We start from the raw sequence: 24707 nt of genomic DNA on the forward strand, positions 1-24707 counted from the left end.
GTATTGGTGAGGCCACACCTGGAATACTGCATGCAGTTTTGGATTCCATATTTACGAAAGGATATAGTTGCTTTGGAGGCAGTTCACAAAAGGTTCAATAGGTTGATTCTGGAGATGAGGGGGTTGACTTATGAGGAAAGGTTGAGTAGGTTGGGCCTCTACTCATTGGAATTGAGAAGAATGAGAGGGGATCTTATCGAAGCGTTTAAGATTATGAGGGGGCTTGACAAGGTGGAAGCAGAGAGGATGTTTCCACTGATGGGGGAGACTAGAACTAGGGGGCATGGTCTCAGAATAAGGGGCTGCCCATTTAAAACTGAGATGAGGAGGAATTTCTTCTCTCAGAAGGTTGTAAACCTTTGGAATTCACTGCCGCAGAGAGCTGTGGAGGCTGGGACATTGAATAAATTTAGTACAGAAATAGACAGTCTCTTAACTGATAAGGGTTAAGGGAGCGGGCAGGGAAGTGGATCTGAGTCCATGATCGGATCAACAATGATCGTATTAATTGGCGGAGCAGGCTTGAGGGGCCGAAAGGCCGACCCCTGCTCCTATTTCTTATGAGCTTATGTTCTTATGACTGATGCACCACCGTTGATCTGAGCGTCTAGCACTCCAAACCCAAGAAACACAAACGCTGTTTCAGAAGGACATTGGAGTGCTAGAGTCATCCTCCACCCAGAGATGTAGGCACGGAGAAGGCAAACATGTTTATCATTGTCCATTGCCCAAGCACCCTCTTCTCTGGGTCATAACCAAGTGTAAAGCTGTTATTGTATTCTAGCACATCTAGTCTTTGTAATCTAAAGCCCAGGGGATGCTGGCCAAACACAGTTACATCAAGGTGAGGCCCTTTCACTGGACGGGTCAAACCGTGACATCACAGGGCAAACCTGACCCTACCCTGAGCATCACAGTGAGATCAGGCATCACAATAGGTTTGTAACCTGGGGCTACCTGAGACACAAGCAGTTTCAGTGAAGGAAAACACTGACTGGGACTAACTGGCTGATCTCTCTAGCAGTGAATGTGGCCGGATACAATATCTCACCATCTTTGCTTTATGAAGAGAACACGATGAAAACATCATCAACCAGCAGATTAGAGAGAAGGTTGTGAGCTTTGAAAGGTTGGTATTAACCTATTGATCTTGTATCATCATTTGTGAAAGTCAGAATGAGCAACATACCGAGTTTAATAAATACAGTAATACTGGTGCACAGTAGCTTGTTGGAACAGTTCATTTTGTTGTTATTCGATCTTCTTTGGGCTTGTTAATAGTTAGTCTGTGGCCTGCAGCCTGCTCACAAATGGTTACTGAGTCCCACTCTCAGCTCCCTCACAGACCAGACCCTCCCAGCCCTTGAGTTTGGTGCTCACTCCGTGTTCTGTAAATGTAGACAACTACTTATCATTGGTAGATTTCCCGGGGCATTGCTCGGGACAGTAGGCAGGGTGAGCAACAGTCACATATGTAACTGGGCCCCACTGAGAGAAGGGGGCACGGAGAAGGCAAACAATCCCATCACTGCCCATCGCCCACACACCCGACTCTCTGGGTCATAACCAAGTGCAAAGCTGTTATTGTATTCCAGCACATCCATCCTAAGGCCCAAGGCCATTGCATCAAGGTGAGGGCCTTTAACTGGATGGGTCAAACTGTGACATCACAGGGCAAGCCTGACCCTTTCCTGAGCATCACGTGATCACTGACATCACGATAGGTTTGTAAACAGGGGCAACATGAGGCAGAGAGGCTGTACAAGCAGTTTCAGTGAAGGAAAGGGAGCTGTACTAACTGGCTGATCTCTCTAGGTGTGAATGTGGCCGGCTAGAAGACCTGGTGAATGGAGCCTGAACAATGGAATCATCCCTAGCCAGCTGACAGTCGGAAGGGTGTTGCTGTAGAAGGTTTGTTTATTCCAGCTAGAACTAGGGGCATAATCTTAGAATAATGGGGCCGCCCATTTAAAACTGAGATGAGGAGGAATTTCTTCTCTCAGAGGGTTGTAAATCTGTGGAATTCACTACCTCAGAGTGCATTGGATGCTGGGTCATTGAATGGATTTAAGACAGAGACAGACCATTTCTTAACTGATAAATGATTAAGGGGTAATGGGGTGCGGGCACGGAAATGGAGCTGAGTCCATGATCGGATCAGCAATGATTGTATTAAATGATGGAGCAGACTCGAGGGGCCGAATGGCCTACTCCTGCTCCTATTTCTTATGATCTTATGTTCTTATGACTGCTGCACCACCGTTGATCTGAGCATCCAGCACTCCAAACCCAAGAAACACAAACACTGTTTCAGAAGGACATTGGAGTGCTAGAGTCATCCTCCACCCAGAGATGTGGGCACGGAGAAGGCAAATAAGTTTATCATTGCCCATAACCCGAGCACCCTCTTTTCTGGGTCATAACCAAGTGTAAAGCTGTTATTGTATTCTAGTGCATCTAGTCTTTGTAATCTAAAGCCCAGGGGATGCTGGCCAAACACAGTTACAGCAAGGTGAGGCCCTTTCATTGGACGGGTCAAACCGTGACATCACAGGGCAAGCCTGACCCTACCCTGAGCATCATGTGATCACTGACATCAGGATAGGTTTGTTACGTGTTATATATGCAGACTATAGATATACTCTCTGTGTAGTGACTGTATAGTTGCATAAGATGGAGACTTGTTACCTGATGTACTATCAGTAAGGTTTACACTGTGTATTTATTATGCTGGCACCACTAGAGGGTGCAACTGGTGGAGACCGTGGTTTCCTGCCCCTGTGGCACAGGATATCCACCAGAGGCCACTGTGGTGGGAGATCTGAGGGTCACCTGTATAGGTGTGCAGGGCCCAGTATAAAAGGCGGCCCACCATGCTTGTGCTTCACTCTGAAGTTATGTAAAAAGGACCAAGATCACTACATTTTGAGTACAACACGTTGCCTCGTGGAGTCTTTCATAAGTGCATTACAGACACAACAACTGGCGACGAGAATACGGACTTTCACGTGATTATGGCTACCTTTGGCACACTAAAAGACTTTACAGAGGGTGATGATTGAGATGCCTCCACAGAAAGACTGGAGCAATATTTTGTGGCAAACGTCCTGGCAGGGGAGACGGACACATTGGCGGAGAAGCGCAAGGCAATACTGCTGACCAGTTGTGGGCCCGAGGTCTGCCGCCTCATCAGGGACTTTCTGGCACCCACGAAGGCCAAGGATAAGACATACGATGAGCTGACTGAACTAACTTACAACTAAAACCAAAACAGAGCATCCTCACGGCCAGGCACAGGTTCTACACTCACCGCAGACCTGAGGGCCAGGAGACTGCAAAATATGCTGCCTTTTATGTCTCAAATAAAGCAATGTGACTGAGTACTGTAGACTTGAGTAAGTGTGACCTTAGTCTCTTTCTTATGACTCCAGAGTGCCGGCACAGCATGGGAGGCTGGCTTATATACAGTGCTCCCAAGGGATGTTGGGATCCCTTGGGACTCTAACAGATGCGCCCTCTGGTGGCGGTAGAATGCTAGTCACAAAGTGTTGAATACATCACATCACACCCACCAAAGTCAATAGTTCACTTATTTACAGGGTGAGACGATCTGGGCTTTCCGCTCCCGAGTCAATCGTCTCGGTACAAACACAGGTGCAGGTGAGTTGGTTGGGCCTTCGCTGCGATGCTGTGCAGCTGGTCTTCGCTGGGCTGCTGGGGATGATGAGTTCAGCTTCGTGGTCAACCGTGATGTCGCTTGTCACTTGTGTGTGTATCGGAGGGTCAAAGTTGCTGGTGTCCTCTTCAGGTTGCTCGTGGCTGTCTGTGAATCGCAGTTTGGTTTGGTCCAAATGCTTTCTGCAAGTTAGTCCATTTGCAAGTTTGACCTCAAACACCCTACTCCCTTCTTTGGCTGTGACAGTGCCAGCAAGCCATTTGGGACCATGTCCATAGTTGAATACAAATACAGGGTCATTGACTTCAGTATCACATGACAAATTTGCTCGATCATGGTACCTGCTTTGTTGATACCGCCTGTCCTTGATGTGATCCTGGAGATCAGGGTGGACTAGAGAGAAGCTTGTTTTGAGTGCCCTTTTCATGGGCAGTTCGGCTGGGGGAACCTCGGTGAGCGACTGGGATCTGGTGCGGTAGCTGAGCAGGACTCGGGACAGGCGGGTCTGCAGGGAGCCTTCCGACACGCGTTTCAAGCTTTGCTTGATGGTCTGAACTGCCCGTTCTGCCTGGCCGTTGGATGCGGGCTTGAACGGGGCAGATGTGACGTGTTTGATCCCGTAGCGGGTCATGAATTCCTTGAATTCAGCACTGGTGAAGCACGGCCCATTGTCGCTGATAAGGACATCAGGCAGGCCGTGCGTGGCAAACATGGCTCGTAGGCTTCCGATGGTGGCAGTGGACGTGCTTACAGACATTATTACACACACTATCCATTTTGAATAAGCATCCACAACAACCAGAAACATTTTGCCTAGAAACAGGTCAGCGAAGTCAACGTGGATCCGAGACCGTGGTTTGGAGGGCCACGACCACAAACTTAGCGATGCCTCCCTTGTGCTCATTGCTCAGTTGAGAGCAAGTGTTGCATTGGCGCACGCAAAACGCTATGCAAGAGTCGATGCCGGGCCACCACACATGGGATCTGGCTATAGCTTTCATCATTACTATGCCTGGGTGGGTACTGTGTAGGTCGCGTATGAACCTTTTCCTGCCTTTCGTAGGCAAAACCACGTGATTACCCCACAAAAGACAGCCCGCCTGTATGGACATTTCCTGTTTGTACCACTGGAACGGCTTTATCTCTTCACGCTGGATCAGCTCCCATGGAGGACACAGTTTTTTTTACAGTTTTCAAATGCATCCATCACGAAGAGCAATTGTGCAGGCTGAGCCATTTCCACCCCGGTGGTGGGCAATGGTGGCATCAGCACAGTTCTCTGTGCCTGGTCTGTGGAGAATTACATAGTTACATGCAGACAGTGTGAGCGTCCATCTTTGGATGTGAGCAGAGGCATTGGTATTAATATCTTTGATCTCTGAGAATAGCAATATGAGCTGCTTATGGTCAGTTTCTAACTCAAACTTAGACCCAAACAGATACTGGTGCATTTTTTCACCCTGTCAGAGCTTCTTTTTCAATCATGCTGTCTGCACTTTCGGACTTGGACAAACTCCTGGATGCATAGGCGACCGGTTGCAATGTCCCCGATTCGTTTGCTTGTTGTAACACACACCTGACCCCGTACGAAGACTTCATCACAAGCTAGCACTAAATGTTTACATAGGTTATAGAGAACAAGCTGTTTGTTGGAACATAACAGATTTCTGGTTTTCTCAAAAGCTGTCTCTTGTGATTTCCCCCATACCCAGTCATCTCCCTTGCGTAGCAACACATGTAGTGGTTCTAGCAAGGTGCTTAACCCGGGTATGAAATTATCAAAATAATTGTGGAGTTCCAGGAACGACAGCAGCTCTGTCACATTCTGTGGTCTCGGCGCGTTTTTGATGGCCTCTGTCTTGGCGTCGGTCTGATACCATCTGCCACGATTCTTCTCCCTAAGAACTTGACCTCTGGTGCCAGGAAAACACACTTCGAGCGTTTCAACCTGAGTCCCACACGATCTAGCCGACTAAAAACCTCTTCCAGGTTCTGCAAGTGTTCGATGCTGTCCCAACCTGTGATCAATATGTCGTCCTGTAAAACCACGGTGCGTGGAACCTACTTTAGCAGACTCTCCATGTTCCTTTGAAAAATAGCCACGGCTGATCGCATCCCAAACGGGCATCTACTGTAGATGAACAGACCTTTGTGTGTGTTGCTGCAGGTGAGGACTTTCGAAGATTCCGCCAGCTCCTGGGTCATGTAGGCCGAGGTCAGGTCCAACTTGGTGAACGTCTTCCCTCCTGCCAGTGTCGCAAATAGGTCGTCTGCCTTGGGTAGTGGGTACTGGTCCTGCAGCGAAAAACGGTTAATCGTTACTTCATAGTCCCCACAAATTCTGCCCGTGCCATCGACATTGACCGGAACAATCGGACTGGTCCACTCGTTGAACTCAACCGGCACGATGATTGCCTCTTACTGCAGCCTGTCCAGCTCGAACTCCACTTTCTCTCGCATCATGTATGGCACCGCCCATGCCTTGCGGTGGATGGGCCGTGTACCGGGAATCAAGTGGACGTGCACCTTTGTCCGAGAGAAACTTCCAATGCCTGGCTCAAATAACGATGGGAACTTGCTCAAAACCTGGGCACATGAGGCGTTGTCGACGAACGAGAGCGCTCGGATGTTGTCCCAGTTCCAGCGGATATTTCCCAGCCAGCTTCTGCCAAACAGTGTGGGGCCATCTCCTGGTACAATCCTTAGTGGGAGTTCGTGCACCGCTCCATCATAGGAGACTTTTACTGCTGCACTGCCAATTACAGGGGTCAGCTCTTTAGTGTAAGTTCTTAGCTTGGTATGAAAGGGGCCCAGCTTGGTCCTTCGTGCCTTGTTGCACCACAGCCTGTCGAAGGCCTTTTTGCTCATGATAGACTGACTCACACCCGTGTTCAAATCCATGGATACTGGAATTGCGTTCAGTTCAACTTTTAACATGATCGGTGAACATTTAGTGGTGAAGGTGTGTACCCCGTACACTTCTGCCTCCTCGGTTCGATTCTCTAGTTCAGTTTGATCCACCATGGATCGATCTTCCTCTGCAACGTGGTGGTTTGCAGGGTTTGCAGCTCGTCTGCACATTCGCTGGAGGTGTCCCATTGTTCCACAGCCTTTGCACACATAGTGTTTGAAGCAGCATTGATGGACTCGATCATCACCTCCGCAGCACCAACAAGTTGTTAATTGTCTCGCATTAACGATTGATGGTGGACTCTGGGTCATCTCAGGTCGTGTAGCTGCAGGCGTGTACGTTTTGCCATATGCATTCCTGCCTGAAAACGACGTTACGTTGTGTACAGTACTTGCCGATGCATCTTTATGCTGTGAAGTTAGTTTGGTGTTATCGCTGGTGGATATAAATGCCTGGACTATCGTTATGGCTTTGCTCAGGTTCGGTGTTTCAACAGTCAATAGTTTGCGAAGGATAACCTCATGACCAATGCCCAGCAAAAAAAGGTCTCTTAGCATTTGCTCTCGGAATCCACTGAATTTGCAATGTCCTGTAAGGCGCCTTAGTTCAGTGAAGTAGTTCGTAACTTCCTGGCCTTCAGACCGTTGACATGTATAAAATCCATACCTTGCCATCAGAACGCTCTCCTTCAGATTTTGGTGCTCCCGGATCAGCGTACACAGTTCTTCATATGATTTGGTTGTTGGTTTCACCGGAGCTAGAAGATTCTTCATCAGGCCATAGGTTGTTGCCCCACAGATGGTGAGGACAATCGCCCTTCGTTTGGCAGCGTTCACATTCCCTTCCAGCTCGTTGGCCACGAAGTATTGGTCGAATCGCTCCACGAAGGCTTCCTAATCATCACCTTCTGAGAATTTCTCCAGGATACCAACAGTTCTCTGCATTTTCGCGTGATGGTTCATTATCTATTACTCGTCACCAGTTGTTATGTCTCAAAGCAATGTGACTGAGTACTGTAGACAGTAAGTGTGACCTTAGTCTCTTTATTCTGACTCCAGAGTGCCGGCACAGCATGGGAGGCCTGCTTATATACAGTGCTCCCAAGGGATGCTGGGATCCCTTGGGACTCCAACAGATCCGCCCTCTGGTGGTGGTAGAACGCTGGTTACAAGGTGTTGCATACATAACATTGCCGACCTCAGGAGACTTGCAGCACCGTGTGATTTCGGCACGCATCTCAGCGAAGCATTGCGGGACATCTTCGTTATGGGAATTGGCCACGAGGGTCTCCTTCACAAGCTATTATCTGCTGACACCACAGTCAACCAGCAGAACGCCATCGGCATCAGTCAGGCGTTCATGACCCCGACCTGTAGCACCAAGCAAATTATTCATCCTGTGGGCTCAAACCCGACAAGTACTGTACACAGAATGGTGCCTTTCACAGGCAAGGCTGTAGAACGTGGCTCTGCCCAGGGCCGAGAGCACAGACCTCAGGGTTCCAGAACTCAGAGTCTGCCGCAATAAGGTGGATGAATTAATTGTGCAAATAGATGTTAACAGATATGATGTGATTGGGATTACGGAGACGTGGCTCCAGGATGATCATGGCTGGGAACTCAACATTCAGGGGTATTCAACATTCAGGAAGGATAGAATAAAAGGAAAAGGAGGTGGGGTAGCATTGTTGGTTAAAGAGGAGAATAATGCAATCGTTAGGAAAGACATTAGCTTGGATGATGTGGAATCTATATGGGTAGAGCTGCAGAAAACAAAAGGGCAAAAAACGTTAGTAGGAGTGGTGTACAGACCTCCAAACAGTAATAGGGATGTTGGGGAGGGCATCATACAGGAAATTAGGGGTGCATGCAATAAAGGTGTAGCAGTTATAATGGGTGACTTAACATGCACATAGATTGGGCTAGCCAAACTGGAAGCAATGCGGTGGAGGAGGATTTCCTGTAGTGCATAAGGGATGGTTTTCTAGACCAATATGTTGAGGAACCAACTAGGTGGGAGGCCATCTTAGACTGGGTGTTATGTAATGAGAGAGGATTAATTAGCAATCTCATTGTGCGAGGCATCTTGGGGAAGAGTGACCATAATATGGTGGAATTCTGCATTAGGATGGAGAATGAAACAGTAAATTCAGAGACCATGGTCCAGAACTTAAAGAAGGGTAACTTTGAAGGTATGAGGCGTGAATTGGCTAGGATAGATTGGCGAATGATACTTAGGGGGTTGACTGTGGATGGGCAATGTCAGACCTTTATAGACCGCATGGATGAATTACAACAATTGTACATTCCTGTCTGGCGTAAAAATAAAAAAGGGAAGGTGGCTCAACCGTGGCTATCTAGGGGAATCAGGGATAGTATTAAAGCCAAGGAAGTGGCATACAAATTGGCCAGAAATAGCAGCGAACCTGGGGACTGGGAGAAATTTAGAACTCAGCAGAGGAGGACAAAGGGTTTGATTAGGGCAGGGAAAATGGAGTACGAGAAGAAGCTTGCAGGGAACATTAAGACGGATTGCAAAAGTTTCTATAGGTATGTAAAGAGAAAAAGGTTAGTAAAGACAAACGTAGGTCCCCTGCAGCCAGAATCAGGGGAAGTCATAACGGGGAACAAAGAAATGGCAGACCAATTGAACAAGTACTTTGGTTCGGTATTCACTAAGGAGGATACAAACAACCTTCCGGATAAAAAAGGGGTTAGAGGGTCTAGTAAGGAGGGGGAACTGAGGGAAATCTTTATTAGTCGGGAAATTGTGTTGGGGGAATTGATGGGATTGAAGGCCGATAAATCCCCAGGGCCTGATGGACTGCATCCCAGAGTACTTAAGGAGGTGGCCTTGGAAATAGCGGATGCATTGACAGTCATTTTCCAACATTCCATTGACTCTGGATCAGTTCCTATGGAGTGGAGGGTAGCCAATGTAACCCCACTTTTTAAAAAAGGAGGGAGAGAGAAAACAGGGAATTATAGACCGGTCAGCCTGACCTCAGTCGTGGGTAAAATGATGGAATCAATTATTAAGGATGTCATAGCAGTGCATCTGGAAAATGGTGACATGATAGGTCCAAGTCAGCATGGATTTGTGAAAGGGAAATCAAGCTTGACAAATCTTCTGGAATTTTTTGAGGATGTTTCCAGTAAAGTGGACAAGGGAGAACCAGTTGATGTGGTATATTTGGACTTTCAGAAGGCTTTCGACAAGGTCCCACACAAGAGATTAATGTGCAAAGTTAAAGCACATGGGATTGGGGGTAGTGTGCTGACGTGGATTGAGAACTGGTTGTCAGACAGGAAGCAAAGAGTAGGAGTAAACGGGTACTTTTCAGAATGGCAGGCAGTGACTAGTGGGGAGCCGCAAAGTTCTGTGCTGGGGCCCCAGCTGTTTACATTGTACATTAATGATTTAGACGAGGGGATTAAATGCAGTATCTCCAAATTTGCGGATTACACTAAGTTGGGTGGCAGTGTGAGCTGCGAGGAGGATGCTATGAGGCTGCAGAGTGACTTGGATAGGTTAGGTGAGTGGGCAAATGCATGGCAGATGAAGTATAATGTGGATAAATGTGAGGTTATCCACTTTGGTGGTAAAAACAGAGAGACAGACTATTATCTGAATGGTGACAGATTAGGAAAAGGGAAGGTGCAACGAGACCTGGGTGTCATGGTACATCAGTCATTGAAGGTTAGCATGCAGGTACAGCAGGCGGTTAAGAAAGCAAATAGCATGTTGGCCTTCATAGCGAGGGGATTTGCATACAGGTGCAGGGAGGTGTTGCTACAGTTGTACAGGGCCTTGGTGAGGCCACACCTGGAGTATTGTGTACAGTTTTGGTCTCCTAACTTGAGGAAGGACATTCTTGCTATTGAGGGAGTGCAGCGAAGATTCACCAGACTGATTCCCGGGATGGCGGGACTGATCTATCTAGAAAGACTGGATCAACTGGGCTTGTATTCACTGGAGTTCAGAAGAATGAGAGGGGACCTCATAGAAACGTTTAAAATTCTGACGGGTTTCGACAGGTACGATGCAGGAAGAATGTTCCCAATAATGGGGAAGTCCAGAACCAGGGGTCACAGTCTGAGGATAAGGGGTAAGCCTTTAGGACCGAGAACAGGAGAAACTTCTTCACCCAGAGAGTGGTGAACCTGTGGAATTCTCTACCACAGAAAGTAGTTGAGGCCAAATCACTAAATATATTCAAAAGGGAGTTAGATGAAGTCCTTACTACTCGGGGGATCAAGGTTTATGGTGAGAAAGCAGGAATGGGGTACTGAAGTTTCATGTTCAGCCATGAACTCATTGAATGGCGGTGCAGGCTAGAAGGGCTGAATGGCCTACTCCTGCACCTATTTTCTGTGTTTCTATGTCTCTCTCTCGCTCGCTGTCTCTCTCTCTCTGTCACCCTCTCTTTCTATCCCTCTCTCTCACTCTCTCTGTGTTCCTCGCTCTCTCTATTTCTCTATTTCTGTCTCTCTATCTCTCTGTCTTTCTCTCTCTGTCTCTCACTCTCTGTCTTTCTCTCTCTCTCTCTCTGTCTCATTCTATCTCCTCGCTCTCCGTCTCTCTGTCTGTCTGCCTGTCTCCCTCCCTTTTTCTCTCTCTCTCGCTTTCTGTTTCTCTCTCTCTCTCTCTCTCTCTCTCTCTCTCTCTCTATCTCTCTCACGCTGCCTATCTACCGCTCTGTCTTTCGCTCTCTCTCTCTGTGTCTTTCGCTCTCTCTCCCTGTCTTTCTCTCTGTCTCGGGCTCTCTCTCTACCTCTCACTCTGTTTCTCTCTCTATGTATTTCTCGCTGTCTTTATCTCCGTCTTTCTCTCTCTATGAATCTCTCTCTCTGTCTCTATCTCTGTCTCTCTCTGTCTCTCTCTGTCTATCTCTCTCTGTCTCTCTCTGTCTCTCTCATTCTGTTTGTCTCTCTTTCTCTCTCTGCCTCTGTCTCTGTCTCCGTCTCTCTCTTTCTCTGTTTCTCTCTCTCTTTCTATTTATCTCTCTCTGTCTCTCTCTGTCTGTCTCTCTCTCTCTCTGCCACTTTCTCTCTCCCTCTGCCTCTGTCTCGCTCACCCTCTCTCTGAATCTCTCTCTATCTCGCTCTGTCTCTCCCTCTCTCTCTCTTTATCTCTCTATAAGTCTGTCTCTCTTTCTCTCTCTGTCTGTCTGCCTATCTCTGTCTCTCTCTCTCTCTTTCTGTCTCTCCCTCTGTCTCTATCTCTCTCTCTCACTCTCGCTTTGCCTCTCACTCTCTCTGTATCTTTCCGATTCTTTATCTCCATCGTTTCCCCTCTCTCTAACAATCTCTCTGTCTCTGTCTCTGCCTCATTCTCTCTCTGTGTGTTTCCCTCTCTCTGACTCTCTCTCTCTGTCTCTATCTGTCTTTCCCACTCTCTCTGTCTCTCTCTGTCTTTCTCACCATCTCTCCCTCTCTCGGTATCTCTCTATAATTCTGGCTCTATCTCCCGCTGTCTGTCTGCCTATCTCTGTCTCTCTATCTCTCTGTCTCTCTCTCTCTCTCTGTCTCTCTCCCTGTCTCTCTCTCTCTCTCTCGCTCTGTCTCTCTCTGTCTCTCTCTCTCTCGCTCTGTATTTTTCTCTGTCTTTCTCTCTCACTCTGTATATTTCTCTGTATATTTCACTGTCTCTCTGTCTCTCTCTGTCTCTCTCTCTCTCTCTCTCGCTCTGTCTCTCTCTGTCTCTCTCTCTTGCTCTGTATTTTACTCTTTCTCTCTCTCTCTCACTCTGTTTATTTATCTGTGTCTCTCTCTGTTTCTCTGTCTCTGTTTCTCTCTGTCTCTCTCTATCAATATCTCTGTCTGACTATCTCTGGCTCTCTCTCCGACTGTCTCTCTCTGTATCGCTATCTCTCTCTCTGTCGCTCTCTGCCTCTCTGTCTCTTTTTCTCTCACTCTGTCTCTCCCTTTCCCTCTCAGGCTAGCCCTCTATCTGTCTCTCTCTCTCGCTCTGTATTTTTCTCTTTCTCTGTCCCTCGCTCTGTATATTTCTCTGTGTCTTTCTCTGTCTCTCTGTCTCTGTCTCTCTCTGTCTCTTTCTATCTCTATCTCTGTCTGAATATATCTGGCTCTCTCTCCGACTGTCTCTCTCTGTCTCTCTATTTCTCACTCTCGCTCTTTCTCTCTCTCTCTTGCTCTGTATTTTACTCTGTCTCTCTCTCTCTCACTCTGTATATTTCTCGATGTCTCTCTCTGTTTCTCTCTCTCTGTCTCTCTCTATCTCTATCTCTGTCTGCCTATCTCTGGCTCTCTCTCCGACTGTCTCTCTCTCTGTCTCTCTCTCTCTCGCTCTGTATTTTTCTCTCTCTCTGTCCCTCACTCTATACATTTCTCTGTGTCTTTCTCTGTCTCTCTGTCTCTGTTGCTCTCTGTCTCTCTCTTTCTTTATCTCTGTCTGACTATCTCTGGCTCTCTCACCGACTGTCTCTCTCTGTCTCTCTATCTCTCTCTCTGTCTCTCTGTCTCTCTGTCTCTTTCCCTTTCCTTCTAAGGCTATCTATCTGTCTCTCTCACTCTGTATTTTTCTCTCTCTCTATCCCACACTCTGTATATTTCTCTGTGTCTCTCTCTGTCTCTCTCTCTCTGTCACTCTCTATCTCTCTCTCTTTCTCTCTCGCTCTGTGTCTCTCCCTCTCCCTCTCTCCCTATCTCTCTCTCTGTCTCTCTCACTCTTGTCTCTATCACTCTCTGTCTCTGACTCTCTCTCTCAATCTCTCTCTCTGTCTTTCTTTCTCTCTCTCTGTCTCTCTCACTCTCTCTATCTGTCTCTCTCTCTCTGTCTCTCTTTCTCCGTCTCTTTCTCTCTCTCTCTCTCTCACTGTCTCTCTCGATCTGTCTCTCTCTGTCGCTCGCTCTCTGTCGCGCTCTCTCTGTGCCTCACTGTCTCTCTATATCTCTCTATCTCTATATCTCTCTATCTGTGCCTATCTCTATATTTCTCTCTCTCTCTAGCTCTCTATCTCTCTCGGTCTCGCTCTCTCTCTCTGCATCTCTCCCTCTATATATCCTGTCTCTCTCTATCTCTCTCTATCTGTCTTTATCTCTCTTTCTCCAACTATCTCTCTCTCTCTCGCTGTTTCTTCCCATCTCTGTGTCTCTCTCTCTATCTCTGTCTTTCTCTGTTTTCCATCTGTCTCACTATGTCTCTGTCTCTTTCTTTGTCTCTCCCTCTCTCTCTTTTTCTCCCTCTCTCCCTGTCTCTCTCTCTCTTTCTCTCTCTTTCCCCCTGTCTCTCTGTCTCTATCGCTGTCTCTTTCTCTCTGTTTCACTGTCTTCCTCTATCTTTCCCTCTCTCTCTCTCTCTCTCCCTCTCCCTCTTTCTGTCTCTGTTTCTCTCTCCATCTTTCCCTCTCTAACTGTCTCTCCCTCTCGCTCTGTCTCCCTCTCTGTCGCTCTATATTTTTCTCTGTCTTTCTCTCTCTCGCTCTCTCACCTTCTCTCTCTGAGTCTCTCTATCTCGCTCCGTCTCTCCCTCTCTCTCTGTCTCTCTCTGCCTCTCTCTCTCGTTCTGTCACTCTCTGTCTCTCTCTCTCTCTCGCTCTCTCACCTTCTCTCTCTGAGTTTCTCTATCTCGCTCCGTCTCTCGCTCTCAATCTGTCTCTCTCTGCCTCTCTCTCTGGCTCTGTCACTCTCCATCTCTCTCTCTCTCTCTCTCTCTCTCTCTCGTTCTGTATCTCTCTCTCACCTTCTCTCTCTGAGTCTCTGTCTATCTCTCTCTGTCTCTCTCTCTCTCTGTCTCTCTCTGTATCTCACTATAATTCTGTCTCTCTTTCTCTCTCTCTGTCAGTCTGCCTATCTCTGTCTCTGTCTCTCTCTCTCTGTCTCTGTCTCTCTCTCTCTTTCTGTCTCTGTTACACTCTCTCCCTGTCTCTCTTTCTCTCTCTTTCTCTCTGTTTCACTCGCGCCCTCTCTCTCTTTGTCTCTCGCTCTATATTTTTCTCTGTCTCTCTCTCTCACTCTGTATTTTTCTTTGTGTCTCTCTCTGTCTCTTTCTGTGTCTCTTTCTCTCTCTGTCTCCATCTCTCTCTGTCTGCCTATCTCTGTTTCTCTCTCCGACTGTCTCTCTCTGTCTCTCTGTGGCTCTCTGTCTCTTTCTCTCTCCCTCTGTGTTTCTCCCTCTCTCTCTCGCTATCTCTCTCTGTCTCTCTCTCGCGCGCTCTCTTTCTGTCTGTCTGTCTGTCTCTCTCTCTCTATCTCTATCTCTCTCTGACTCTATCTTTCTCTCTCCCTGTCTCTCTCTCTCTCTATCTCTATCTCTACCTCTCTCTCTCTCTCTCTCTCTCTATCTCTCTCTGATTCTATCTTTCTCTCTCTCTATCTGTCTCTCTCTCTCTCTCTCTCTCTCTATGTCTCTCTCTCTCTCTCTGTGCCTCACTGCCTCTCTATATATCTATGTCTCTATCTCTCTCTGTCTGTGTCGATCTCTATCTTTCTCCATCTGTCGCTCTTGGTCTCTCTTGGTCTTTCTCTCTGTCTGTGTCTCTTTCCCTCACTATATATCTCTGTCTCTCTCTATCTGTTTCTCGCTCTCACTCACTCTCACTCTCGCTCTCTCCCTCACTCTCTCCCTCTCTCTATATCTCTCTCGCTCTCTATCTCTCTCACTCATTGTTTCTAGCTCTCTCTCTCTCTCTGTCTTTCCCCCTCTCTCTCTCTCTCTTTATCTCCGTCTCTGTTTCTCTCCGTCTCTCTGTTTCCCTCTCTCTCTGTCTATCTGTCTCTCTCTCTCCCTCTTTCTCTGTCTCTCTCTCTCTGTATCTCTCCGTGTCTTTATCTCCGCCTTTCCCTCTCTCTCTCTATCAATCTGTTTCTCTCTCTCACTATCTGTCTCCCAACCTGTATCACTCTCTCTCTGTCTCTCTCTCATTCAGTCTCTCTCTGTATATCTCTCCCTCTCTCTCTCTCTCTGTCTCTCTGAAGCTCTCCCAGAACCACAGTGACAATGCACACACCGATCTTCAGTCATCCATTTGACATTTGTTAATGGTCGCCATTTGATGTTAACACTGGGAGGTTGATTACAGAGACCGACGACTCTCTAATTTAACGTTAGCTGCTTAAAGGTGTACCTGCCCTGGGAGTGTTTGATGGGACAATGTCGAGGGAGCTTTATTCTGTATCTAACCCCCTGTACCTGCCCTTGGAGTGTTTGATGGGACAGTGTAGAGGGAGCTTTACTCTGTATCTAACCCCCTGTACCTGCCCTGGGAGTGTTTGATGGGACAGTGTAGTGGAAGCTTTACCCTGTATCTAACCCCCTGTACCTGCCCTGGGAGTGTCTGATGGGAGAGTGTTGAGGGAGCTTTACTCTGTATCTAACGCCCTGTACCTGCCCTGGGAGTGTTTGATGGGACAGTGTAGCGGGAGCTTTACTCTCTATCTAACCCCCTGTACCTGCCCTGGGAGTGTTTGATGGGACAGTGTAGAGGGAGCTTTACTCTGGATCGAACCCCCTGTACCTTCCCTGGGAGTGTATGATGGGACAGTGTAGAGAGCGAGAGTGAGAGAGGAAGAGACAGGGAGAGAGACTGACAGAGAGACAGGGAGACTGAAAGAGAGAGCGAGAGAGAGGGACTCTGTATCTAACCCTGTGCTTTACCTGCCGGGGGATGTTTGATGGGACAGTTTGGAGGGAGATTAAATGCCCAACTCTCTCTGTCCCTCTCGCTTTCTCTGTCAGTCTCTCTCTCTGTCTGTTCCTCTCTGTCTCTCGCTCTCTCTTTCAGTCTCCCTGTCTCTCTCCCTCTGTGTATCTCTGTTCCTCTCTCTCTCTCTCTCTCGCTTTCTGTCAGTCTCTCTGTCTCCCTCTCTCCATCTTGCACCCTCACTCTCTCCCTCGCTCCCAATTTCTATCCATCTATCTCTCTTTCACTTTTTCCTCTGTCTCTGCTGCTGTCCATTTCCGATCTCTCTCTTTCTTTCGCTTTTCTGCCAACACGCTCTCTCTATCCCTAATTCTCTCACTGCTTCTCACTGCTCACCTCTCTTTTTCTCTCTCCCTGTCTCTCATTCCCATTCTGATGTTTCCAAAGTACCCTGACATATTGCAGTCTGACTGTTTAAACCCACAGCAAGAAATCACATTTCTGGGACATTTTTGATTTGTTAACCATCCAATTGTGTGTTGGAATGTGTGGGGTAAATCTAGTTTCTCCATCTGAAAGCTTTGAGTGTTTCAGATTGACCGGTATATGGGATCACAGGCTGATTCAGACATTGCTGCATTGAGGAACGGTGGAATATCTTCACAGGACAGGAAATGGAGAAGCAAATTTTTTTGGTTTGAATAACGTGTAAATTAGATTGTGTCGCCCCTCACAGATACACAGTATTGAAGCTGTTTACCATCAATGCCCTGAAAGAATGAAATGGTTCAACAAGGTGTGACTGACTTCAAACTCTTCAAGCTCATGAAGGACCCAGAGACTGGGACCAATATACAAAGCCCCGAGCCCAGACAGGTAAACCAGGTTTGTTCACAGATCTCCCAGACATGTGTCCTGGTGTAAAATGGTCACCACGCATCTCATGTAAAATGGCTGCTCAATCTCACCCAAACTAATCCACTGCCCCGCTCTCTCCCCATAGTCCTGTATCAATCCCCAAACTAATGCCACTGCCCTGCTCTCTCCCCATAGCCCTATATCAATCTCCAAACTAATCCCACTGCTCCGCTCTCTCCCCATAGTCCTGTATCAATCCCCAAACTAATCCCACTACCCCGCTCTCTCCTCATAGCCCTGTATCAATTCCAAACTAATCCCACTGCCCCGCTCTCTCCCCATAGTCCTGTATCAATCTCCAAACTAATCCCACTGCGACGCTCTCTCCCCATAGCCCTGTATCAATCCCCAAACTAATCCCACTGCCCCGCTCTCTCCCCATAGTCCTGTATCTATCCCAAAACTAATCCCACTGCCCCGCTCGCTCCCCATAGTCCTGTATCATTCCCCAAACTAATCCCACTGTCCCGCTCTCTCCTCATAGCCCTGTATCAATCCCCAAACTCATCCCACAGCCCCGCTCTCTCCCTGTAGCCCTGTATCAACCCCCAAACTAATCCGTCTGCCCCGCTCTCTCCCCATAGTCCTGTATCAATCTCCAAACTAATCCCACTGCCCCGCTCTCTCCCCATAGCCCTGTTTCAAACCCAGAATCTGTACAGAAAGAGTGAGAGATTGGAGACACACACACTCTCTCTCTCTCTCTGTCTCTCTCTATGTATCTCACTCTTTGTCTCGCGGTCTGTCTCTCTCTCTCTGTCTCTCTCTGTCTCTCTCATTCTGTTTGTCTCTCTTTCTCTCTCTGCCTCTGTCTCTGTCTCCGTCTCTCTCTTTCTCTGTTTCTCTCTCTCTTTCTATTTATCTCTCTCTGTCTCTCTCTGTCTGTCTCTCTCTCTCTCTGCCACTTTCTCTCTCCCTCTGCCTCTGTCTCGCTCACCCTCTCTCTGAATCTCTCTCTATCTCGCTCTGTCTCTCCCTCTCTCTCTCTTTATCTCTCTATAAGTCTGTCTCTCTTTCTCTCTCTGTCTGTCTGCCTATCTCTGTCTCTCTCTCTCTCTTTCTGTCTCTCCCTCTGTCTCTATCTCTCTCTCTCACTCTCGCTTTGCCTCTCACTCTCTCTGTATCTTTCCGATTCTTTATCTCCATCGTTTCCCCTCTCTCTAACAATCTCTCTGTCTCTGTCTCTGCCTCATTCTCTCTCTGTGTGTTTCCCTCTCTCTGACTCTCTCTCTCTGTCTCTATCTGTCTTTCCCACTCTCTCTGTCTCTCTCTGTCTTTCTCACCATCTCTCCCTCTCTCGGTATCTCTCTATAATTCTGGCTCTATCTCCCGCTGTCTGTCTGCCTATCTCTGTCTCTCTATCTCTCTGTCTCTCTCTCTCTCTCTGTCTCTCTCCCTGTCTCTCTCTCTCTCTCTCGCTCTGTCTCTCTCTGTCTCTCTCTCTCTCGCTCTGTATTTTTCTCTGTCTTTCTCTCTCACTCTGTATATTTCTCTGTATATTTCACTGTCTCTCTGTCTCTCTCTGTCTCTCTCTCTCTCTCTCTCGCTCTGTCTCTCTCTGTCTCTCTCTCTTGCTCTGTATTTTACTCTTTCTCTCTCTCTCTCACTCTGTTTATTTATCTGTGTCTCTCTCTGTTTCTCTGTCTCTGTTTCTCTCTGTCTCTCTCTATCAATATCTCTGTCTGACTATCTCTGGCTCTCTCTCCGACTGTCTCTCTCTGTATCGCTATCTCTCTCTCTGTCGCTCTCTGCCTCTCTGTCTCTTTTTCTCTCACTCTGTCTCTCCCTTTCCCTCTCAGGCTAGCCCTCTATCTGTCTCTCTCTCTCGCTCTGTATTTTTCTCTTTCTCTGTCCCTCGCTCTGTATATTTCTCTGTGTCTTTCTCTGTCTCTCTGTCTCTGTCTCTCTCTGTCTCTTTCTATCTCTATCTCTGTCTGAATATATCTGGCTCTCTCTCCGACTGTCTCTCTCTGTCTCTCTATTTCTCACTCTCGCTCTTTCTCTCTCTCTCTTGCTCTGTATTTTACTCTGTCTCTCTCTCTCTCACTCTGTATATTTCTCGATGTCTCTCTCTGTTTCTCTCTCTCTGTCTCTCTCTATCTCTATCTCTGTCTGCCTATCTCTGGCTCTCTCTCCGACTGTCTCTCTCTCTGTCTCTCTCTCTCTCGCTCTGTATTTTTCTCTCTCTCTGTCCCTCACTCTATACATTTCTCTGTGTCTTTCTCTGTCTCTCTGTCTCTGTTGCTCTCTGTCTCTCTCTTTCTTTATCTCTGTCTGACTATCTCTGGCTCTCTCACCGACTGTCTCTCTCTGTCTCTCTATCTCTCTCTCTGTCTCTCTGTCTCTCTGTCTCTTTCCCTTTCCTTCTAAGGCTATCTATCTGTCTCTCTCACTCTGTATTTTTCTCTCTCTCTATCCCACACTATGTATATTTCTCTGTGTCTCTCTCTGTCTCTCTCTCTCTGTCACTCTCTATCTCTCTCTCTTTCTCTCTCGCTCTGTGTCTCTCCCTCTCCCTCTCTCCCTATCTCTCTCTCTGTCTCTCTCACTCTTGTCTCTATCACTCTCTGTCTCTGACTCTCTCTCTCAATCTCTCTCTCTGTCTTTCTTTCTCTCTCTCTGTCTCTCTCACTCTCTCTATCTGTCTCTCTCTCTCTGTCTCTCTTTCTCCGTCTCTTTCTCTCTCTCTCTCTCTCACTGTCTCTCTCGATCTGTCTCTCTCTGTCGCTCGCTCTCTGTCGCGCTCTCTCTGTGCCTCACTGTCTCTCTATATCTCTCTATCTCTATATCTCTCTATCTGTGCCTATCTCTATATTTCTCTCTCTCTCTAGCTCTCTATCTCTCTCGGTCTCGCTCTCTCTCTCTGCATCTCTCCCTCTATATATCCTGTCTCTCTCTATCTCTCTCTATCTGTCTTTATCTCTCTTTCTCCAACTATCTCTCTCTCTCTCGCTGTTTCTTCCCATCTCTGTGTCTCTCTCTCTATCTCTGTCTTTCTCTGTTTTCCATCTGTCTCACTATGTCTCTGTCTCTTTCTTTGTCTCTCCCTCTCTCTCTTTTTCTCCCTCTCTCCCTGTCTCTCTCTCTCTTTCTCTCTCTTTCCCCCTGTCTCTCTGTCTCTATCGCTGTCTCTTTCTCTCTGTTTCACTGTCTTCCTCTATCTTTCCCTCTCTCTCTCTCTCTCTCCCTCTCCCTCTTTCTGTCTCTGTTTCTCTCTCCATCTTTCCCTCTCTAACTGTCTCTCCCTCTCGCTCTGTCTCCCTCTCTGTCGCTCTATATTTTTCTCTGTCTTTCTCTCTCTCGCTCTCTCACCTTCTCTCTCTGAGTCTCTCTATCTCGCTCCGTCTCTCCCTCTCTCTCTGTCTCTCTCTGCCTCTCTCTCTCGTTCTGTCACTCTCTGTCTCTCTCTCTCTCTCGCTCTCTCACCTTCTCTCTCTGAGTTTCTCTATCTCGCTCCGTCTCTCGCTCTCAATCTGTCTCTCTCTGCCTCTCTCTCTGGCTCTGTCACTCTCCATCTCTCTCTCTCTCTCTCTCTCTCTCTCGTTCTGTATCTCTCTCTCACCTTCTCTCTCTGAGTCTCTGTCTATCTCTCTCTGTCTCTCTCTCTCTCTGTCTCTCTCTGTATCTCACTATAATTCTGTCTCTCTTTCTCTCTCTCTGTCAGTCTGCCTATCTCTGTCTCTGTCTCTCTCTCTCTGTCTCTGTCTCTCTCTCTCTTTCTGTCTCTGTTACACTCTCTCCCTGTCTCTCTTTCTCTCTCTTTCTCTCTGTTTCACTCGCGCCCTCTCTCTCTTTGTCTCTCGCTCTATATTTTTCTCTGTCTCTCTCTCTCACTCTGTATTTTTCTTTGTGTCTCTCTCTGTCTCTTTCTGTGTCTCTTTCTCTCTCTGTCTCCATCTCTCTCTGTCTGCCTATCTCTGTTTCTCTCTCCGACTGTCTCTCTCTGTCTCTCTGTGGCTCTCTGTCTCTTTCTCTCTCCCTCTGTGTTTCTCCCTCTCTCTCTCGCTATCTCTCTCTGTCTCTCTCTCGCGCGCTCTCTTTCTGTCTGTCTGTCTGTCTCTCTCTCTCTATCTCTATCTCTCTCTGACTCTATCTTTCTCTCTCCCTGTCTCTCTCTCTCTCTATCTCTATCTCTACCTCTCTCTCTCTCTCTCTCTCTCTATCTCTCTCTGATTCTATCTTTCTCTCTCTCTATCTGTCTCTCTCTCTCTCTCTCTCTCTATGTCTCTCTCTCTCTCTCTGTGCCTCACTGCCTCTCTATATATCTATGTCTCTATCTCTCTCTGTCTGTGTCGATCTCTATCTTTCTCCATCTGTCGCTCTTGGTCTCTCTTGGTCTTTCTCTCTGTCTGTGTCTCTTTCCCTCACTATATATCTCTGTCTCTCTCTATCTGTTTCTCGCTCTCACTCACTCTCACTCTCGCTCTCTCCCTCACTCTCTCCCTCTCTCTATATCTCTCTCGCTCTCTATCTCTCTCACTCATTGTTTCTAGCTCTCTCTCTCTCTCTGTCTTTCCCCCTCTCTCTCTCTCTCTTTATCTCCGTCTCTGTTTCTCTCCGTCTCTCTGTTTCCCTCTCTCTCTGTCTATCTGTCTCTCTCTCTCCCTCTTTCTCTGTCTCTCTCTCTCTGTATCTCTCCGTGTCTTTATCTCCGCCTTTCCCTCTCTCTCTCTATCAATCTGTTTCTCTCTCTCACTATCTGTCTCCCAACCTGTATCACTCTCTCTCTGTCTCTCTCTCATTCAGTCTCTCTCTGTATATCTCTCCCTCTCTCTCTCTCTCTGTCTCTCTGAAGCTCTCCCAGAACCACAGTGACAATGCACACACCGATCTTCAGTCATCCATTTGACATTTGTTAATGGTCGCCATTTGATGTTAACACTGGGAGGTTGATTACAGAGACCGACGACTCTCTAATTTAACGTTAGCTGCTTAAAGGTGTACCTGCCCTGGGAGTGTTTGATGGGACAATGTCGAGGGAGCTTTATTCTGTATCTAACCCCCTGTACCTGCCCTTGGAGTGTTTGATGGGACAGTGTAGAGGGAGCTTTACTCTGTATCTAACCCCCTGTACCTGCCCTGGGAGTGTTTGATGGGACAGTGTAGTGGAAGCTTTACCCTGTATCTAACCCCCTGTACCTGCCCTGGGAGTGTCTGATGGGAGAGTGTTGAGGGAGCTTTACTCTGTATCTAACGCCCTGTACCTGCCCTGGGAGTGTTTGATGGGACAGTGTAGCGGGAGCTTTACTCTCTATCTAACCCCCTGTACCTGCCCTGGGAGTGTTTGATGGGACAGTGTAGAGGGAGCTTTACTCTGGATCGAACCCCCTGTACCTTCCCTGGGAGTGTATGATGGGACAGTGTAGAGAGCGAGAGTGAGAGAGGAAGAGACAGGGAGAGAGACTGACAGAGAGACAGGGAGACTGAAAGAGAGAGCGAGAGAGAGGGACTCTGTATCTAACCCTGTGCTTTACCTGCCGGGGGATGTTTGATGGGACAGTTTGGAGGGAGATTAAATGCCCAACTCTCTCTGTCCCTCTCGCTTTCTCTGTCAGTCTCTCTCTCTGTCTGTTCCTCTCTGTCTCTCGCTCTCTCTTTCAGTCTCCCTGTCTCTCTCCCTCTGTGTATCTCTGTTCCTCTCTCTCTCTCTCTCTCGCTTTCTGTCAGTCTCTCTGTCTCCCTCTCTCCATCTTGCACCCTCACTCTCTCCCTCGCTCCCAATTTCTATCCATCTATCTCTCTTTCACTTTTTCCTCTGTCTCTGCTGCTGTCCATTTCCGATCTCTCTCTTTCTTTCGCTTTTCTGCCAACACGCTCTCTCTATCCCTAATTCTCTCACTGCTTCTCACTGCTCACCTCTCTTTTTCTCTCTCCCTGTCTCTCATTCCCATTCTGATGTTTCCAAAGTACCCTGACATATTGCAGTCTGACTGTTTAAACCCACAGCAAGAAATCACATTTCTGGGACATTTTTGATTTGTTAACCATCCAATTGTGTGTTGGAATGTGTGGGGTAAATCTAGTTTCTCCATCTGAAAGCTTTGAGTGTTTCAGATTGACCGGTATATGGGATCACAGGCTGATTCAGACATTGCTGCATTGAGGAACGGTGGAATATCTTCACAGGACAGGAAATGGAGAAGCAAATTTTTTTGGTTTGAATAACGTGTAAATTAGATTGTGTCGCCCCTCACAGATACACAGTATTGAAGCTGTTTACCATCAATGCCCTGAAAGAATGAAATGGTTCAACAAGGTGTGACTGACTTCAAACTCTTCAAGCTCATGAAGGACCCAGAGACTGGGACCAATATACAAAGCCCCGAGCCCAGACAGGTAAACCAGGTTTGTTCACAGATCTCCCAGACATGTGTCCTGGTGTAAAATGGTCACCACGCATCTCATGTAAAATGGCTGCTCAATCTCACCCAAACTAATCCACTGCCCCGCTCTCTCCCCATAGTCCTGTATCAATCCCCAAACTAATGCCACTGCCCTGCTCTCTCCCCATAGCCCTATATCAATCTCCAAACTAATCCCACTGCTCCGCTCTCTCCCCATAGTCCTGTATCAATCCCCAAACTAATCCCACTACCCCGCTCTCTCCTCATAGCCCTGTATCAATTCCAAACTAATCCCACTGCCCCGCTCTCTCCCCATAGTCCTGTATCAATCTCCAAACTAATCCCACTGCGACGCTCTCTCCCCATAGCCCCGTATCAATCCCCAAACTAATCCCACTGCCCCGCTCTCTCCCCATAGTCCTGTATCTATCCCAAAACTAATCCCACTGCCCCGCTCGCTCCCCATAGTCCTGTATCATTCCCCAAACTAATCCCACTGTCCCGCTCTCTCCTCATAGCCCTGTATCAATCCCCAAACTCATCCCACAGCCCCGCTCTCTCCCTGTAGCCCTGTATCAACCCCCAAACTAATCCGTCTGCCCCGCTCTCTCCCCATAGTCCTGTATCAATCTCCAAACTAATCCCACTGCCCCGCTCTCTCCCCATAGCCCTGTTTCAAACCCAGAATCTGTACAGAAAGAGTGAGAGATTGGAGACACACACACTCTCTCTCTCTCTCTGTCTCTCTCTATGTATCTCACTCTTTGTCTCGCGGTCTGTCTCTCTCTCTCTGTATCTCTAAGTGTCTTTAACTCTGCCTTTCCCTCTCTCTCTCTCTATGAATCTGTTTCTCTCTCTCACTATCTGTCTCCCAACCTGTATCACTCTCTCTCTGTCTCTCTCTCATTCAGTCTCTCTCTGTATATCTCTCTCTCTCTCTCTCTCTGTCTCTCTGAAGCTCTCCCAGAACCACAGTGACAATGCACACACCGATCTTCAGTCATCCATTTGACATTTGTTAATGGTCGCCATTTTATGTTAACACTGGGAGATTGATTACAGAGACCGACTACTCTCTAATTTAACGTTAGCTGCTTAAAGGTGTACCTGCCCTGGGATTGTTTGATGCGACTGTGTAGAGGGAGCTTTACTCTGTATCTAACCCCCTGTACCTGCCCTGGGAGTGTTTGATGGGACAGTGTAGAGGGAGCTTTACTCTGTATCTAACCCCCTGTACCTGCCCTGGGTGTGTTT

At 47.6% G+C, this 24707-nt stretch overlaps 1 protein-coding gene across 1 annotated transcript in view; it reads left to right on the forward strand.

Moving 5' to 3' along the window:
• Positions 1-24707, forward strand: part of LOC139243736 (uncharacterized) — a 110835-nt gene that overhangs the window by 42133 nt on the left and 43995 nt on the right. The window contains exon 5 of the mRNA XM_070870849.1: positions 7790-7935. Coding sequence (XP_070726950.1) covers positions 7790-7935 — 146 coding nt within the window. The remainder of the gene's footprint in view (positions 1-7789; positions 7936-24707) is intronic.

The sequence above is a fragment of the Pristiophorus japonicus genome, unplaced genomic scaffold (genome assembly GCF_044704955.1).
Source record: "Pristiophorus japonicus isolate sPriJap1 unplaced genomic scaffold, sPriJap1.hap1 HAP1_SCAFFOLD_185, whole genome shotgun sequence".
NCBI lineage: Eukaryota > Metazoa > Chordata > Chondrichthyes > Pristiophoridae > Pristiophorus > Pristiophorus japonicus.